The sequence below is a fragment of the Lipomyces doorenjongii genome, assembly GCF_038497915.1.
Source record: "Lipomyces doorenjongii strain NRRL Y-27504 unplaced genomic scaffold V1508scaffold_2, whole genome shotgun sequence".
Lineage (NCBI taxonomy): Eukaryota > Fungi > Ascomycota > Lipomycetes > Lipomycetales > Lipomycetaceae > Lipomyces > Lipomyces doorenjongii.
Window position 1 is genome coordinate 1 of NW_027118069.1, and position 16,084 is coordinate 16,084.

The 16,084-nt window shown below is 46.8% G+C and overlaps 7 protein-coding genes across 7 annotated transcripts; 3 read left to right on the forward strand and 4 right to left on the reverse strand.

The window, feature by feature from the left end:
* Window positions 1–23: 23 nt before the first annotated feature.
* On the forward strand, window positions 24–1,897 carry V1508DRAFT_408336 (uncharacterized protein; the record flags this gene model as incomplete). The annotated part of the gene is made up of 3 exons (XM_066938998.1): window positions 24–57; window positions 125–243; window positions 338–1,897. The coding sequence occupies exon 3, from the start codon at window positions 370–372 to the stop codon at window positions 1,894–1,896; it is 1,527 nt and encodes a 508-aa protein (XP_066798668.1). The 5' UTR covers window positions 24–57; window positions 125–243; window positions 338–369.
* A 451-nt stretch (window positions 1,898–2,348) lies between these two features.
* On the reverse strand, window positions 2,349–3,188 carry V1508DRAFT_401595 (uncharacterized protein; the record flags this gene model as incomplete). The annotated part of the gene is made up of 3 exons (XM_066938429.1): window positions 2,349–2,649; window positions 2,704–2,890; window positions 2,945–3,188. 3 exons carry the CDS (start codon window positions 3,186–3,188, stop codon window positions 2,349–2,351), a joined length of 732 nt encoding a protein of 243 aa, XP_066798669.1.
* A 300-nt stretch (window positions 3,189–3,488) lies between these two features.
* Window positions 3,489–4,172, forward strand: V1508DRAFT_95641 (uncharacterized protein). Its single transcript, XM_066943126.1, has one exon. It carries the CDS (start codon window positions 3,789–3,791, stop codon window positions 4,080–4,082), a length of 294 nt encoding a protein of 97 aa, XP_066798670.1. The 5' UTR covers window positions 3,489–3,788; the 3' UTR covers window positions 4,083–4,172.
* A 577-nt stretch (window positions 4,173–4,749) lies between these two features.
* On the reverse strand, window positions 4,750–9,296 carry V1508DRAFT_408345 (uncharacterized protein; the record flags this gene model as incomplete). The annotated part of the gene is made up of 3 exons (XM_066938999.1): window positions 9,180–9,296; window positions 7,692–9,113; window positions 4,750–7,639 (listed from the first exon to the last, which is right to left on the reverse strand). Coding segments are annotated over exons 2-3 (3,991 nt in total), but the record flags the coding sequence as incomplete, so codon positions are not given.
* Window positions 9,297–10,764: 1,468 nt separating this feature from the next.
* Window positions 10,765–12,328, forward strand: V1508DRAFT_408350 (uncharacterized protein). Its single transcript, XM_066939000.1, has one exon. The coding sequence runs from the start codon at window positions 10,874–10,876 to the stop codon at window positions 12,182–12,184; it is 1,311 nt and encodes a 436-aa protein (XP_066798672.1). The 5' UTR covers window positions 10,765–10,873; the 3' UTR covers window positions 12,185–12,328.
* Window positions 12,254–13,352, reverse strand: V1508DRAFT_95705 (nucleophile aminohydrolase). The gene has a single exon (XM_066943127.1). It carries the CDS (start codon window positions 13,049–13,051, stop codon window positions 12,323–12,325), a length of 729 nt encoding a protein of 242 aa, XP_066798673.1. The 5' UTR covers window positions 13,052–13,352; the 3' UTR covers window positions 12,254–12,322.
* A 763-nt stretch (window positions 13,353–14,115) lies between these two features.
* V1508DRAFT_347668 (uncharacterized protein) lies at window positions 14,116–15,408 on the reverse strand (the record flags this gene model as incomplete). The annotated part of the gene is made up of 1 exon (XM_066936701.1): window positions 14,116–15,408. One exon carries the CDS (start codon window positions 15,406–15,408, stop codon window positions 14,116–14,118), a length of 1,293 nt encoding a protein of 430 aa, XP_066798674.1.
* Window positions 15,409–16,084: the final 676 nt, after the last annotated feature.

Consider the following 16,084-nt stretch of genomic DNA (forward strand, 5'->3'; position numbering starts at 1 on the left):
GTGGTTAAGGAAGCTGTCTGCATCTTTTATTCGGTTGGCCGAAAATGTCAACCATAGGTATGAATTCCATAGTTATTGGGGTTAGGGTTATGCACAATTGTCGGGACTAACGTATAATCACCAGGTAAACTCTAAGTCGCCAGAATTTTTCGGGTTATGTACCGGGAGACTTTGTGAATTCACACTGTACTGAATATCAACGCAGCGCGATACAATTGCTCCGTATTATTGTCTGCTAGGAAGGTCTGTTACTCATATTTGTCCTTGCACATCACTCGGAGTTTCAGAGTAAGGGACGACAAGTTATAATAACGAGAATTCAATTGACGCAAGGTAGTACATTCAAAGGCATTATTGATCACTTTACCGATGATGGCCTACCTCGTTCGGCTCCAACGGAGGATACCTCCTGTCATGCATCGCGTCCGGCTCCGCACATTCTCTAGTACATCGCATACTCTAAGCGATCAGCAACCGACTCCGTCTCAGAAATCACCGGCGCGACAAAATAAACGACAGGACCGCTCAATATCTGCCAAAGCCCGCCGAAGTTGGCGCCGCGGCGACCAAGCTTTCTACAACAGTTTTAACGTGTCTAAAAAGGCGAGTGGATTGTACGGGTATGAGGACGTGCAGGCTGCGTGGAGAAGTTTGATCACGGTCGACAGAAAGATTCCGGGTGCAGTTCCCATAACGCAGACGCCGAGTTTGATCGATGACGACGTGGTGGTAGCGGGTCAACTTGAGTCAGTGGGTGACGAGCAGAATGTGTTTTTGGAGACCGCGAATGCCACGGAGGCTGTGTCTGTTGAAGATGTCAATCAAGCGCTGGCGGGGTGGTATCATTATGAAATTGAGTTGGAGAAGGACTTGGACCGTAGTGGCAAGAAAATCAACTGGTTCTCGGTGAGAAGCCAGAGTAGTCGACCTGGGCGAAGTAGTCTGGCTGAGCCCCCGAGGAGGCATCAATGGCGTGCCATACAGGACACCAGACCCACAACTGAGCAGATAAACGAAGAGGAAGAAGACGATGAGTTGTTCGATGTGGACGATGAAGAGTTTGATATCGACCAGCATGATGGCGTTGACGAGGTTTATGAAGGCGGCCCTAAATCCGAGGAACAGTGGAGGGAGTTTGTGCAATCTCTTTCGCTCCGAAATGATGTGAAGAAATTTATCGCCGAGACGAGCGAAATTGACGACACGGAGTTTGAGAAGGAAGTCGAGAAACTTATGAAAGACCTGGATAGAAAAGTAAACAGTGGCGAGACTGTTGAAATCACTGAAGATCAACAAAAATTTATTGAAGAGACGGAAATGCTGTTGGACGACGTCGAGGTTGAGCGGTACTCCCACGAGGCTATGGAAAAAGACGTCGAAGACGCGATTAGGGCTCTTGGCATTAGTTCATCGTCAGCGGGCGATACAGGTGTTGCCGCCTTGGAGCAGCAGGAGAGCGAGTTGGACCATGCCTCCCAGCCCGAAGTCGTGGCAAAGACGGTGACTCTTGACCGGACATCCAAGGTTAAGCGACACGAGAGCTTTGCGACAATTGTCCCGAAAAATGCGCCAGAGGAGCACAAAATGGAGATTATCACCAACACAATCGAGGAAGCACCAGAGATTCTCAATCGTGACCAGGCAAGAGAGTATCTTCCCAAAGACTTCCCGTCGCCTATAAGGGTGCCGTTCGAGGATATTGTCAAGAGTGGCAACTACCTTGAGCGACCAGTGGTCGACGATCAGGACTTGAGGCCGACGGAGATTTATGGCGATTACTCGCGGTGGACAGAGTTGAAGGACAAGCGTTATGGACCTGCGCTGACGAAGAATGGGTCGATTAGTCCGGCGGATAAGGCGAAGATATCAGCTATCATTGATCGATTTGTATCGTAACGTATGTTGATATCTATATTGTAATTTGTATATATCTTATTTGCATGTAGTATATGTACGCATGATAGGAATACAGCATGCATGTGACGCTTTATCTATCCTGTTGCAGTCTGGTTGTAATATTGCCATCGACCAATTAATAAACAAATTTGAACCATAAACGAATTTGAACCACCGACCTCTTGTATTTGGTTTTCGTGGAGCTAGAGTAAGTTTACGCATGGGATATATAGATGAAACTTATAGTCCGGTAAAAGGTTGATTGTTCCCGTCGTGCTTTTGGAAAATTGCTGCAAACTTTTGAAAGTCCTTGTGTAGGCAAAGTACATTAATTATAAGTAAATATATTATAATTAAAGATAAATTTAAAGAATTTAATATAAGTTTATTATAGTCAGCTTAGCAAATATTTCCATAAAACTATGAATAGGTTATTAAATAATTTTAAAAATCTATTTTTGCAAATTAAAATAGAAAATTGGCTCTCCAACTCCTCTCATATTGGCAAGCACTGCTTGGCGAAAGTGCCATCGCAACAGTTCATCTCTAGCACTCCGCTCATCGTTCGGAGATGGGCAAACAGGATCAAGTATCCTGCCATCTACTCTCTCAATATCTGAGTCGAAACTGATTATCTTGTAATTATCATCCACGTTGATGGAGAAGCGGAAGGCGTCAAAATGTTGATGGATCTGGGCTCGCATAAATAGTCCATTCTGACATGAATTGATTCCTGTGTCACGGGGTCCCGCTCTGTTAGTAATTCATCAAGAAAAGCCCTGATGGATAAAATCGTCCTCTTTGGACAATGGGAAGATATGGGAGGCCTCAAAGCCTGGCCAGTCGTCAATATCTACATCCGGGTTGATCACGCCGGCTATCACACATCTCCCGTCTCTTTCACGAACTGCTTTTCGAAACTCCTCATCTCTGCCAGTTCTTATGTGTGACAGTGTCCGTAATGCACGTGGCTTATCTGTAATGAATACTTTACCTAATTTCAGCGTCAGTGAATGATAAACGTAAAATGTTCCAAGACGTCGTATACCTTGAGGAGTGGAAGATTTGATACAATAGTGGCCGGGTTGGAGGCGCTCGTCTGTCGCTTCGATTATTTCATTCGTGCCATTTAACATTACCGTGTACGGACAATCGATAATAAGTATCTCAAACATAGAGAGGAAATTTTTTTTCGAGACTGAAGGATTTAACCTCATTCCACCAATCTCATGATCCGGCCTCGTCGCATCGTAAATAAAAGCATTTCGACGAAGAGATCTCCGGCCAGCCATAACTACGGCATTAATTGCGAAGTTGTACCATGTGATACGGATAATGAAGACCGTAATAGAGTAATAAATGAACGGAACATTGATCTGCCGATTTGAAACAGTTTAAGTCGTTCCGTGGCGAAGGTATACAGACGACTAGCTGTTACCCTGAAAACATCACGAAAGGTTGGTTGATCGTTTACATCATAATTATTGTATGGTGCATCCACCCCAGAAGAGAATAAAGTACCACCCTTTGTCAACAATTTCTATCCACAACACCACATCATCATCTATCAACTCGAACTATATCGAACTGTTTGTAAGAGGATCATCTCAAAATTGTCGCTTATTTTATTTCGTTAGATAAAAAACTTCGAACGTGATCGCTGGTACTATTTTGGTGGGTTCTGACTCCCTTAACTATGCTAACACCAACTTTTGGCGGATGGGTACGCTGGTCAAAACCTAGGCGGATGATTGCGCTATTCTTTATTAGGAACTTTGGCTTCCTAAAACAATATAGCGGCCTTAACGCGTCGACGACGCGTTAACAGCCGAGGTCGCGTTAAACCCATTTAACCGAACATCAAGAACAACTCGTAAGAATTCGTAGTAAATATGGCGCCCCGCTCAAAGTGCTCTAGAATTAGTCAAGAGAATGCGAGAAAGAGGTTCCGCATCAGTCTAATAGATCAGCAACAATCCGACAACGAAGCGGGCCGAGTTGAGACGTGCGACACGGTATTGGCCCAAATGGACCTAGACGTCGATGATGAGGATGACAACACTTTCTGCGATGAAGATTCTGTTATTGAAGAAGACATTCACGTTGAAGCGGAAGAAGTACATTCGGACAATAGGATCATATCTGAGAAAATGAATGCGCTGGCAAAATTGTCCTATTTTTGCTAAAAGTTCGCGTCCGCAAGATTCTGGACGAGATGCCGATTGGACTTGTGAGGAAGTTTGCTAGGTCCGCGTGGAGGCACATGGAGGCTTATGCCCTCAATCTAGATGGGAAGACCGCGATCGCAGCAGCAAAAAAATACAAATCCCATCAAAGATTGCCAGCGTCACTGGATTCAGAGTAGATTAACGAAATTTGTCTGGACCGTAGTATTTGTGAAATATCTTCTTTGGCCTCACATTTACGCAGTCAGTTTTAAAATTACGCACAGGGTTAGGGTGTATATAATTTATGGCGCAGGGTTAAGGCTTTTAATTTTTGGGTGGATGAACCATAGTAGTTACGATTTTGAGAGAATTCGCCCCAATCACTCCTCTAACTTAGGACGATGTTGAAGAACAGTTCCAACATTTGACCTTCTTGGACGAATTAGTGGGTGACACGTCCATTGTACGAGATGGTGAATATCCACAGCAACGACAAACAGCAACGACAGAGACAGCGGTTTTCTCCGCACTGCCATGAAAAGATTGTCGGTCTTTTAACCATTTCGAAGTCAGCCATCTCATTCATCAGAACGAGTAGCAACTTTGATTTTGGATTTTTAGGCGTCCGGTCGCGCATTGGGTTGTTGCGCACTCATCGGTTATAACAATTACTTTACATTACTAGACGTAATTGGCATTATGATACAGGATATCTATTAAAAAATTCCAGATATGTGACCGATAGTACAATTCATCAAAACTCAATAATCAACTAATGGGCTGAACGTTTTTTTGGAGATATCGCTCAGGTGCTTCCTCCTCGTTATCTCCGAGATATAATCTGTGCACTACGCGGACAGTATCCCGCTGCGATGTCTGTGGTGGATCGAGCACTGCATTCCCAAACTCATCCATAGGATATTCCGGTGACTATCGTCGATTAGCATTGAGCTCACGACTGTTCCAATGTCTTCAACCTACTTTAATGATCGGCTTCAAATCACCACATTTTTTACCCACCTTCCCGGTATAACTGGTGCTCTTTCCGGCAATAGTAGCAAGCTCCGCAGCAAACTTAATCTTGCGCTCCCGCTTCAAAGGACTCTCATTCTTCATCGACCGTTGGCGCTTCCGTTTATCAGGAGGCGGCGACTCCGGTCTCTTACCTCGCTTGTAATGGTACTGCGGGATGACAATGTTCTCAAATCCAGTGTTCAACCTTGAGTTCGTCTCGGTTATTTTCGTTAGATAAGCCGTTGTCTTACGAACCGGCGCGGTATGGGATCGTGTCGCACGGCTGCCTAGGGTTATGTCACTATTACTTGCAGCCGGCGTAGTCAGGATCGGAATATAAGCGGCCGTACTATCACGTGCTCTCTTCAGTGAAGATCTTGCTGATGACCGTGCTGGCGTTGAAATGTACCTTCTCTTTTGTGGACTGCGCACAGGCGACTTTAGCAGTTCGGTTGGCGCTGCAAAGTCGTCCTTATCGTCTCTCTTCTCAGCAGTCGCACCGGAAGCCTCATATTTCCCTTGCCTCTTGTTCAGCTCTGCCCATCGATCGAGACTAATATTCCAAGGAAGCACAGTAGTGTAGTCTATATCCGACGTATTTTCATCACTCGCAAAATAGTTGCTTGATCCAACGGTCATTTCCCCTGAATTATCTTCTTTCTGCTCAATCGACACCGGCTCAACTGCTAACCCAGAGAAATGTTCATCAGGTTGCACTGAGTCACTGGGTAACTGTTCACTCTTCTCTGATGTTGCTGTTGGGACAATCGTAGCCACGCTATCTTCAGCAGACTTCATCGGAGTGTGCTCCTCCCCAGTGGCCGCTTCTTCTATATGCTGTTCACTCTCATTGCTATAGTCCGTTGATTTGACCGGTATACTTCTCTTCTCGTCGTTCACTTCCTTACCATCTGCAAAATCAGCGATAGGGGCATCGTCATTGTGATAATCAACTCCGTTGTCACAGTCTCCAGCTGCTAGTACGTCCTCGTCACTGTTCTCTGAAACATTGTCGCCATACCTATTGCTTCCATGGCCATCCATGTCCATCGCTTTTTGCGCATCAGTTTTATGATCAGTAGTAGTCACTGACGCCGACCGCTCATGTATTATCACGGAATTGTCCGCAGCATACAGAATCTTTTCCGAAGAAACATTTGCTACTGAATCAAAGTAGACATCGTTCTCGGAATCGGGCTCTTCCATAACAGTATCAGTATGCCAAGCAATAGGCTCAACAAGCACCTCCTCGGTAATGGCATCCCACTTATTCTGCTGGCCGATTTGGGCGTCCTCGGACGTCTGTGATTTTTCAGACTGTGACTCCACAATAGGAGCAGGCTCTTCTACATGTTCATTTGCTGTTCCCACTACGACGTCTACTACCCCATTGGCAGCGACCAAGGTTTCTCTAATATCGTCCTTTTCCGCCTTGTCGATGGTCTTTGCATTCTCTCCGATATCATACGAAAATGCGTCAGCGTCAGAGCCTTCATCCGGTAGCGATACAATTTTCAAAGGAGAGCTTGTTACTGGGGACAAACGTTGCATAAATGATAGTAAACTGACAGGCGACGCCATCTTGATAGGCGACCTTTTAATTGGCGAGGGCGACCTTACTGGCGATGAACTAGGACAATTTGGAGATGGCGCAATAGAGAGAGAGGATTGCTTGACAGGCGACTCAGATTTAACGGGCAATTTCGGTATTGGCGATCCCTGTCTAGTCGGCGAGTCAATCTTCGTTGGAGATCCAATAGACCGGGAGCTTTGGCCGCTGCTCAAAAGCACTTGAGTGAAGCCTCCTTTCAATGGAGTACTCTGCGCCGAAGATACCCAACACGCTTCCTGCTGTCGCTGTTCCCTTTCCCATTGTATAATATCTGCCGGCAAAAAGTCGCTGATGTCACTTGCGTCGCAGCCAATAGAAGCTAGCCGTGGAAAACTGGGAGGAGACTCGATCGAGAGGGACACATCGCATTCAGCAGCTTCATCTGACATAGACGTCGATGCATTTAATTTATTCGGTGGAGATAGATACGACAATGATGAAGGTGGAAGCATCGCTGGCCTAGGCATCGGATTTTCAGATAATGAATATTGCCTATTGCTACCCGTTTGGTCGGAGGTTTGTGTGCCATCACGTTTACCTGCAAGTGGAGGAGTCTGACTTGTAAGGAAGTCGAAGGTCTCGAAGCTATCCATAAATTGATCACTGCCATCCGAATCTGACTGGCGTTCCTGGAACAGAGTCGACGGAGACAATGGCTTAAATACTGGCGATGACTTGGGATTCTCGGGAGTAGTGTTACTCTCTTGTCCGTTTAAGGCACGGGCCATGTCATCTGCCTCTGACGTAGCGTCCGAAGATGCGTCGCTATATGCGCGTCGATAAAATGCCAAAGCTGATGGTGATCGTGGAATGTGGCCAATACGGAACATATTGCGGAGTCTGTTGTATTTATCCATTCTCCGATAGAATTCAAGGAAGCTTCGCTGAGACGGTGTGATTACTGTAGGTGACAGGGCTGAGGTGTTGGATTCCGCGTTGCCAATATATCCTATATGGCTGTAAGTCGCCTTAAAAATACATAAAATATCAACCAGAATTACCCTCAGAAAGGTTGTCATTGAGTAGCAATTCATTTTTGCCATTCTCGCCATTTATTGAGACAGCTGGAGGAGAGGACATCAATTCGGGATCCAATGCCATTCCCGCATTAAACGAAAAAGAAGAACACGGGAATAATTGTTCGCTGCATGCCATTGACTGATCCAACTTTTCCCCTTTAAATTCTACCGCATTCGATTCTGGAGTAGATGACTCACTGTAAATGGGACTGTTCTGCGTGGCTGTGATTTGAGATCTTTCCAGAAGAGGAGCACTGTTGCCTGCTTTATTTCCCACTGACAGCGGCTCCTCATTCCCCACGATATCGGGCTCTTTCTTAGTATCTGCAGCAGAATCCTCGTTCATCTTAGTACCAGCAGCAGCATTTTGCAGAATATCCGTCTCGACACCTTCCATATTTTTCTCCCCACCAGTACTATGAGTGAGCGTAGGGGAATCCGCTGACTCTGTCGAGTCGTGTGAAGGCTCTGCAACTGGCGCACTATCGTTGGCTATCGCTTTACTCGAGTTTTCCATATCAATAGAGACTTGTTCGTGTGGAGGAATTGCTGGACTACTCTGTTGTTGCGTTACTTCCTTCTCGACCCTTGCTCGACTGGCTGGTGAGGTGACAAACTTCGACGACGGCTCTGGTGCTTCCGCGGCGCCTAACTTGCTTACGGCATCAGCCAAGAGTGCATGCATAGCCTCCTCTATGTTATCGTGCTGAGGTTCAGCGCGGGGCGAGTCAGAATTTTTCTGGTTGTCTGCTGGTGCGGAAACTTCGAATTCCTGCTGCGGTTCCACATTGCGTCCAGGTGTCAGAACTGGGGCATGCAATAATCGTTGTTTAGAGTCCGTGGGAGTTTTCATAACGGCGTTCTTCTCTGTGATTTCTTCCTCATGGACTGTGGTCTCCTCGTCGGGCTCAGAATCATCAGCAATGGCAGAGCCTGTTCTTCTTTGTCGTGCACGAAAATTCCTTCTCTTTCGAGGCGATGACGGCTGACTTTTTCTTCGATTTGATGCTGATGGCGCTCGATTTGTTGATTGAGGACGAAGTAAGATTGTGGCATCCGAATCCTTAACATCGTTGGGCTTGACATTTTCCTTCAGCTGAGAGACAGCAATGTTTGGAATTTCAAATGGGGGTTCACTCGCATTCCTGGATCTAGTTCGACGAGCAGGAGGAGAAGCCGATGCTGTTTTCAATAGAGCAATTTTCTCATTCTGCATTGCCTGCGATCGCGATCTGAGTACGCGACGAGTGGACGGGTTTTCAGAAGGGGTCACGTCTTCTGTAGTCGTGGTGAGCTTCGTAGCAGTCGCGTCGTGAGACTTCATATTGTTTGCGTATGAATCCTGGCGTTGGCGGCTCCTTGTTGATGGCGCCATCGTTGCAGAGACGTCAGTGACGATGAATTCTGGCATTAAATAATCAGCCGGATGAGCCGTGAAAGTCCTACCACATAGTCATAATTGTAGCTTACCTTTCACGCGAAATCACTTTAAGCAGGCCAACAGGTATTTATGCATTAAAGGTGGTCTTTTTTTGTGACGGTTGATGCGTTGGGTGCAGATACTGTTTTGGGAGGTCCGTGTCCGCGTCGGTCGGTGTAAAAGACTGCTTTGTTTGGTTTGCTTGGTTTGTTAGGTTGCCACAACAACCACAAAGATACCCTAACCCCATGAGGTTGGAAATTCTTTTGAGATTATAACTTGGTTGACATCAAACGAGTTAATAAATATATAGTGGAGAAGGTTGCCACGAATCACTTGTCTATGCCTTCGACGCCACGCCCTTCAGAATTATAAATTCTTTCTTTTTTAGCTTTCCATATTAACAGAGGATATAATTGGTTAATTAGTCTAGAAGTTGCTAAGTCATCCCGCTGAGTTCTTGGACAGGCCAATAACAATAAAATCCACTTGTGCCGAAATCTTATTCTGTTTAAAGCGCTGCATGCTAGGTATTGAAAAGCAAGTCAGCATGCTGACATTTATTCCCTTGCCGAGATAGAGTCAACCGCGACACCGTTCAAATGCAATATATTAATTCTCGAGATCGACGACCTGAAGATCTAATTATAGGACTAATCTGGTCCACAATCTCCACGCCCTTTTTCCAAACCGAAAGGGCCAGGGTGCCTGAAGCACAGTCGCCGTTCCTGGTGTCCATTCGCTATGTTGCGGTAAAGACCATCTCCAAATCCGCAGCGGGCTCATGCTGACTAAAATCTCCGCTTGACGGAAATTCCTCGAAGTAGCTCATTTCAGGCTTCGTTCATCGTTATAAATAGGTAGAGGGCCTTTCAATCCCGCACCAATAAGTTGTTTACCCGAAAACGAACTATCTTATAATTGTTATCCGGAATGATGGAGAATTCCAAACCATCAAACTGCAGCAGTCACAATGGGTATAGTGCACCGCAGAAATACCCTATTCCTCCCTCTGTGTTCGTAAAACATCGAGACAGCACTGATTTCCTGAACAGCGTTCATAGGGACAGTGGAAAGGAATGGGTGGCCCAAAGCGCTCCGGTTCCCAAAATTCTCAGTGCCGGTATTGCATAATTCGGTCTCTCCCGCGAACTCTCTATGGAATCGTCTCCATTAGCGTGACGGAGCTCGTGATGATCCGTGAAATCGTAAAACATATTGTCCTTGTCTCATCGTCAGCAGAGTCCACATGCATACGAAGTGAAGAAAGGAAAATATCATTTGCTGAATTCGGATGCTACTGAGTGGAAGGATTTAATGCTGCAGATGGCGCCAGGACAACGTCTGCACATGGTCAAGATAAGCTGTCGGAAAGGTAATTAGAAGGATCTCAACCAAGTGATCATCTTTCTGCAGACTCAATCGAGCGCACAGGATTGTTAAATAAAAGACAGCTCGACCTAGATATCGTTTGCTAGCCACGATAGTCTCTCTCCCTAGATCTCTACCTATTTATTGCAGTACCTGTAAATAAATAATATGCAGGGCTCGTGTAAAAGAGTAGTATGGACTCTTGATTCTCCTGACAGCCAGTGCGCCTCGATGGCTCTCGCACCGCCACACGAACACACCCACACTCGTCGCGCCGCGAACATCAAGATCTAGTAGGTCATTTATTTGTTTATGTTCCCCTCGTCAGCAGAAGACACACGAGCTTGCAACCCATTCACCCATTACATAAAGAATGGCTGAGAGCGATACAGATGCGGTGGCAACCGCGGCTACTACAACCATCCTTTCTGGCGCACAAGATCGAATTACAAATCTTGCGCTGAAACGGGCGATGGAAATCGATGAGGACGCGTTTTTCTCGCGGAAACAGTCGTCGCTACAATTTAGAGACTTAGAAAAAAAGAAAAAGAAGAAAAGCAAGAGAGCCGCTGTCGGAACCAGGAAACAGAAAAAGAAGGCTGACGTGTCCGAGGATGAGCTTCAACGTGGAAGGAGATTGCGGAATTCGAGTCGATCGAGGAGTTCGTCGCCGATTGTGATTTTGGAGACAGCGCCGAAGAAGAGAGAGGTTCGGAAACCGACACTGTCGCCACCGCCTGCGCTCTCGAGGGAACAGTTGGAGGCAGCAAAAAATGCGCTGTTGTCCTCCGACGTGTTCGGGTCGACTCGGTCTGCGATTGATATTTTCGACGACGATTCAGACGACGGTGCCCTAATGATGTCGCAAAATAACGGTGACGACGATAATTATAAAGGCAACACTGGTGATGCGAACACTGATCTGCTTCCCGAGCTAGCAGCAAAGATACGCGAACGTATGAAGTCCATGACCACGTTAGGATCGGCCATACCGAATTACGCCACGGAAATGTCAACTCCAAAAGAAAATCAGTTTATTGTTCACGTATTGGTTGAAACTCAGGTATCTCTAGATCCTGGGTCTGATGCAGAGGATCCCGAGGAGCCGGTACGAATAAAGTCGAGAGTATTTAAAGTCAAGAGTACATACAACTTTAGCAAGATCAGATATGCGTGGATGAAAGCATCTAAAATCCCACAGGATGTGATGGATTCGATCGTCTTCTTGGATAACGGTTCATATTCTCGGTTATATGATGAAAGCACGCCTCTTATGGTCGGAGTTACTGAGGAAGATCCACATTTGAGCATATTAGCAGTGCGAAAGAATGAAGTTGATAAGTTGCGGCAAGAGCTCCTTGAACGAGTTGAACACATGGGTGACGATGATGACGCCAGTAGTAAGAGTGACGAAGACGAGGATGTACAGATTCCCTCTAGCCAGCCCTTGTCATCGAACGAAATTAAAATATATTTGCAAGATGGCAAGGGTGAACGGATATATCTCAAGGTCAAGTCCGAGTCAAAGATTAGTACTATCATAAAGTATTATCGAAACAAGCGGAATATTGAGCCGATGATGCATGTCACTCTTGAGATGGACGATGAGATTATCCCAGAGAACTTGACTGTATCCGAGACGGATATTGAGGATGAAGTAACGATCGACGTTCATGTGAAGTAGTTATTATTTTCGAATAGGAGTTGAGATTTTGCTTTTTCTCAGTGTATTTTTTATCTATTTGGATGGCTGTAATATTAGATGACACGGAACATATTAATATATTCATGATATAAGATACAGTTTACTACTCTAAGCACATTAATCCCTCTTCAATGGGAAATACTCCACTTTGACACCCTCCTTCGTGACAATCATGATCTCCAAGGAATCACCAACATGAATATGTCGCTCAGTCGCACTACTGAACGCATCCTTGACAAGCTTAATCGTCTCCTCGAGTGACAAGAATGTAACAACTTTTGGCTCGCCAGTCTGCGCATCATACTGATTCTTAAAATTAACCTGATTATCCAAGAAAGGCATGATCAAACTCGCGGCCGCACCGCCTGCCCGGCACTGTTCCCGCTCATAACTGCCGACGGGATCGAACGAGTAGACCGCACCTCGACCTTCCTCGTCCAGGCCGGCGATAATCGTGTGAACATAATAGGGGAAAAATCGTTTTCCATACAACATTGTCTGGATCAAGCGCGCGCATGCGGAGATGCTAATGGCTTTATTGTGCGCGTAAGAGTACCACTGCACCCGCTGGCCTAACCGGCGCACCAGTGTGTCTCCATCAGCGGAGAATCCGTTCGCTGACACCACAATCGGCGGGTCACAGGGAAGCGCGTGTACTTTCGGCTGGAAACGCGAGTTGATGGAGTAACCGGTCGTGTGGCGGGTGTCGCCTGCCAGGACAGCGAAGTCGGAGCCTGCGATTGCAAGGATGGTGCCGCCGTTGTCGCTGTACGGATTAAATCTGTGCTCTATCGGCGCTCCAACTGAGTGGGCGGATGCAGGCTCGATGTAAGGTTCTGAGTACATTATGATTGATTGTGATGTGCAATTGTCTAATATCGACTGTCGGTGCCGGATTGACTTTTGCTTGCTTGTGATTCTGGTCTAATTATCGCGATTTAGAAGTCAATCAACTGGAGAACATGCAATATACGACAACGACTTCTGAGTCGATTGTTATCTGATACGGAAGCCGATTGATGCTGGTGAGATATGGAGACTAGTGTATGACCGAGACGAAGAGAGGATGGCTTATGGTGGTGTGGCTGACAGGGTGGCCGTGATGCTGACATGTGGCGCATTGTCCCGGTGCTTGTTTATATTCTACAAAACGTTGCCGGGTGCAGAGCAGCTACAACAGCCGAGACGACAGAGTCGGCCGCAGGAAATACTGGGGCTAGAACAAGTCGAATTACTTGAGGATTGGGTTGAGGTGCTTCGAGACAAACACAATCGAGGGGAACAAGTAGCATTTACTGCGAAGCCCAGTAAAGATGGTAAGGTCCGATGCAGAAGAAGTGAATGTCTCTGAGAGTACGATTGAGGCACTAGACAGATTTCGACGCTCTATGACGCCTGTCCGATCTGCGGTTATGCGACGTGCCCCATAAATAAAACCAGTATTCATGATTTTCACAGTATTTGAGAAATCACAGACTTGGTACGCAAGGGTTTGTGGCCTTTGAGCAAATGGTAACATATAAGCCAATCGGATAATGCTTCTTCTACCGAATAAGTACACAGCGAGTGTTGCGTAACATCTAGGAAACGGTCCATAGAGTCTAGTCGTGGGAGCTTCATAGAAAACAGTCAACCAATATTTCACGCGAAGCTAGCGACGTATACTATTTCACGTAATACCGCAGAGTTACACTATGACGGAAATGGGCACGCATAGAATATATAATACGGGAGACATGATATATTCAAAAGCACATATTTATCATAAGACCAATTATACATATAATGGTTCGTAAGTAGCAAATCATCTTAAATAAACACCAGAATAACGCCCCTTCCATTAACATTCAAACAAATTCGTTTATCTGCTCCTATATTTAACAACACTCATTCCACGTCACAACCACTAATTACTTAGTCTCATCATCTAACCGCAAGCCAGCAAGGTGAACGCCTAATCGCTTGTAGACTTCCTCAGCAGCCTTCCGCGCATCTTCCCAGATACCTTCCTGATCTCTTGGAACCTCTTTCAAACTCTCCTCCTTATCAGGCTTGGATGAGAGGACCTCGACCGTGATAGTCTTCTTAGGCTCTTCCTCCTTCGTGCTCTCTCCACCGTCTGTCGTAGTCTGCTCGCTAGCATCCGAAGACTCCTTCTCCAGCTCCGCCAAGGACTCGGGTACGAGCGTATTGAAAACCTGCATGTTACTCATCGGCAGCATAGAACCAGCCGACGAGGACGCAGCGCTGCCGGAGTTCGCCGGGCCAGCAGTGCCATACGCCAAAGGCCAGTCAATCGCGTTCGGGTTTGCGTCCTTCCGGGAATTAAATGTTGGTAGTAGGTTCGCGATTCTCGGCGTAATTCGCTGAGCAGTATGTGGCGGTGGGGGAGTCAACTCCTGCGGGAAGATCGGCTGATCTTGCTCATGCGACTCAGCATGCTGATTCTCCAGCGCGCGCGGAATCTGACTGGGGACATCCATGAAATCGAACTCGTGGGAAGCAGAGGACACGAAGCTAATTTCGTCGGGAGAGGGAGAAAGATAACCATCTGTGGACGCAGGTGAGAGAGTCAAGCTGGCCAGTGCATCTGCCAGACGTTTGTTCTCCATCATCAGACGATCGTTCTCCGACTTAAGGCCATGGGCTTCAGTTGACTTTTGGGCGACGAGTTGCTCCAGATGAGTGATGTACTCCTTCCGACGAAGGCGGAAGTGGCGCGCAGAAACCTTGTTACGCAGTTGTCTGCGCTCCTTGGAAGAGAGCTTCTTGCCCTCCTCCGACGCAAGCAGACGCTCATCCTCGTCATCTGGCTGCTGCTGCTGCTGCTTCTTTGACTTAGCTGCTACTGAAAACACGCTGCCACTGCGGGTGGCACCTGTGAACACCGAAGTTGCGCTGCCGTTGCAGAGGGTGCGAAGCTGCTCATTGTCGTCGTACTCGTTGTCGGACTCAGAATCTGCGAGCGATGATATGGACCGCGGCGAGGTCAACACCTGAGGGGCGACGAACGCGCCTGACAGCGTCGAATTTGGCTGGGTCAGGAAACTGTAGGCAGGCAAGAAGCCATCAGGAGTAAGAGTCTCCGACTTGATGGGTGACGCGGTTGTGGATGGAAACACGGTAGAGGCAGCGGCCGAAACGGGCGTGCTCGCGCTCAGCGAGGGCATAAGGAAATCGTCGAGAGAGAAGTAGTCTTCCATGGTGATACAATGAAAGTTAGCAGATACAGACAGATCAACAGCTGGCTCTTGGAAGGGGATTGCGTGGACGATATAAACTAGCCGGGACGGGAGGGCTGCCTGTGAATAAAGGTGACGCTGGCCGCGCGTCGTCTGCTGCGCCCATTCCCGTTTAGGACTAGCGTTGGAGCATTTTAGAGAATCAGGACCGAGGCTCGGCCACGGGGGGGTAACAAAGTTTTGCATGGTCAAGTTATGAGTTGTGTATGACCTGCCACGATAGACGAGATGATTGTGCCAGAACGAGAACTAAAGTTATACAGATACGGCATAACTCCCCACAGTTCCGGTCATTTTATTTTTTTAATTTGCCGGAGGCAGGTTTGTATTGAATAATAATACTCAAAGGATGCTATAACTTATTGCAAATAAAACAAGCCTCCTCGGTAATGATTTGTGTCCGATTGTTGCCATTAGACATGTCCCGTCACGGACCGACTCAGCAACATGTCCCAGGAATTCGCCTTTAAGGTATACCTTATAGAAATCTGTTCTAAATATAATCATGCGTGCGCGTTGATGCGCTATCAATCCTTCTCCTGTCGGCTTCGTCACCCCTGCGGGCAACGGTCGTTTCCCCAAAAGTTCAACGCAAAGCCGCAACCACGGATTAGCATACTCTCGCCAGTCGCCCCAT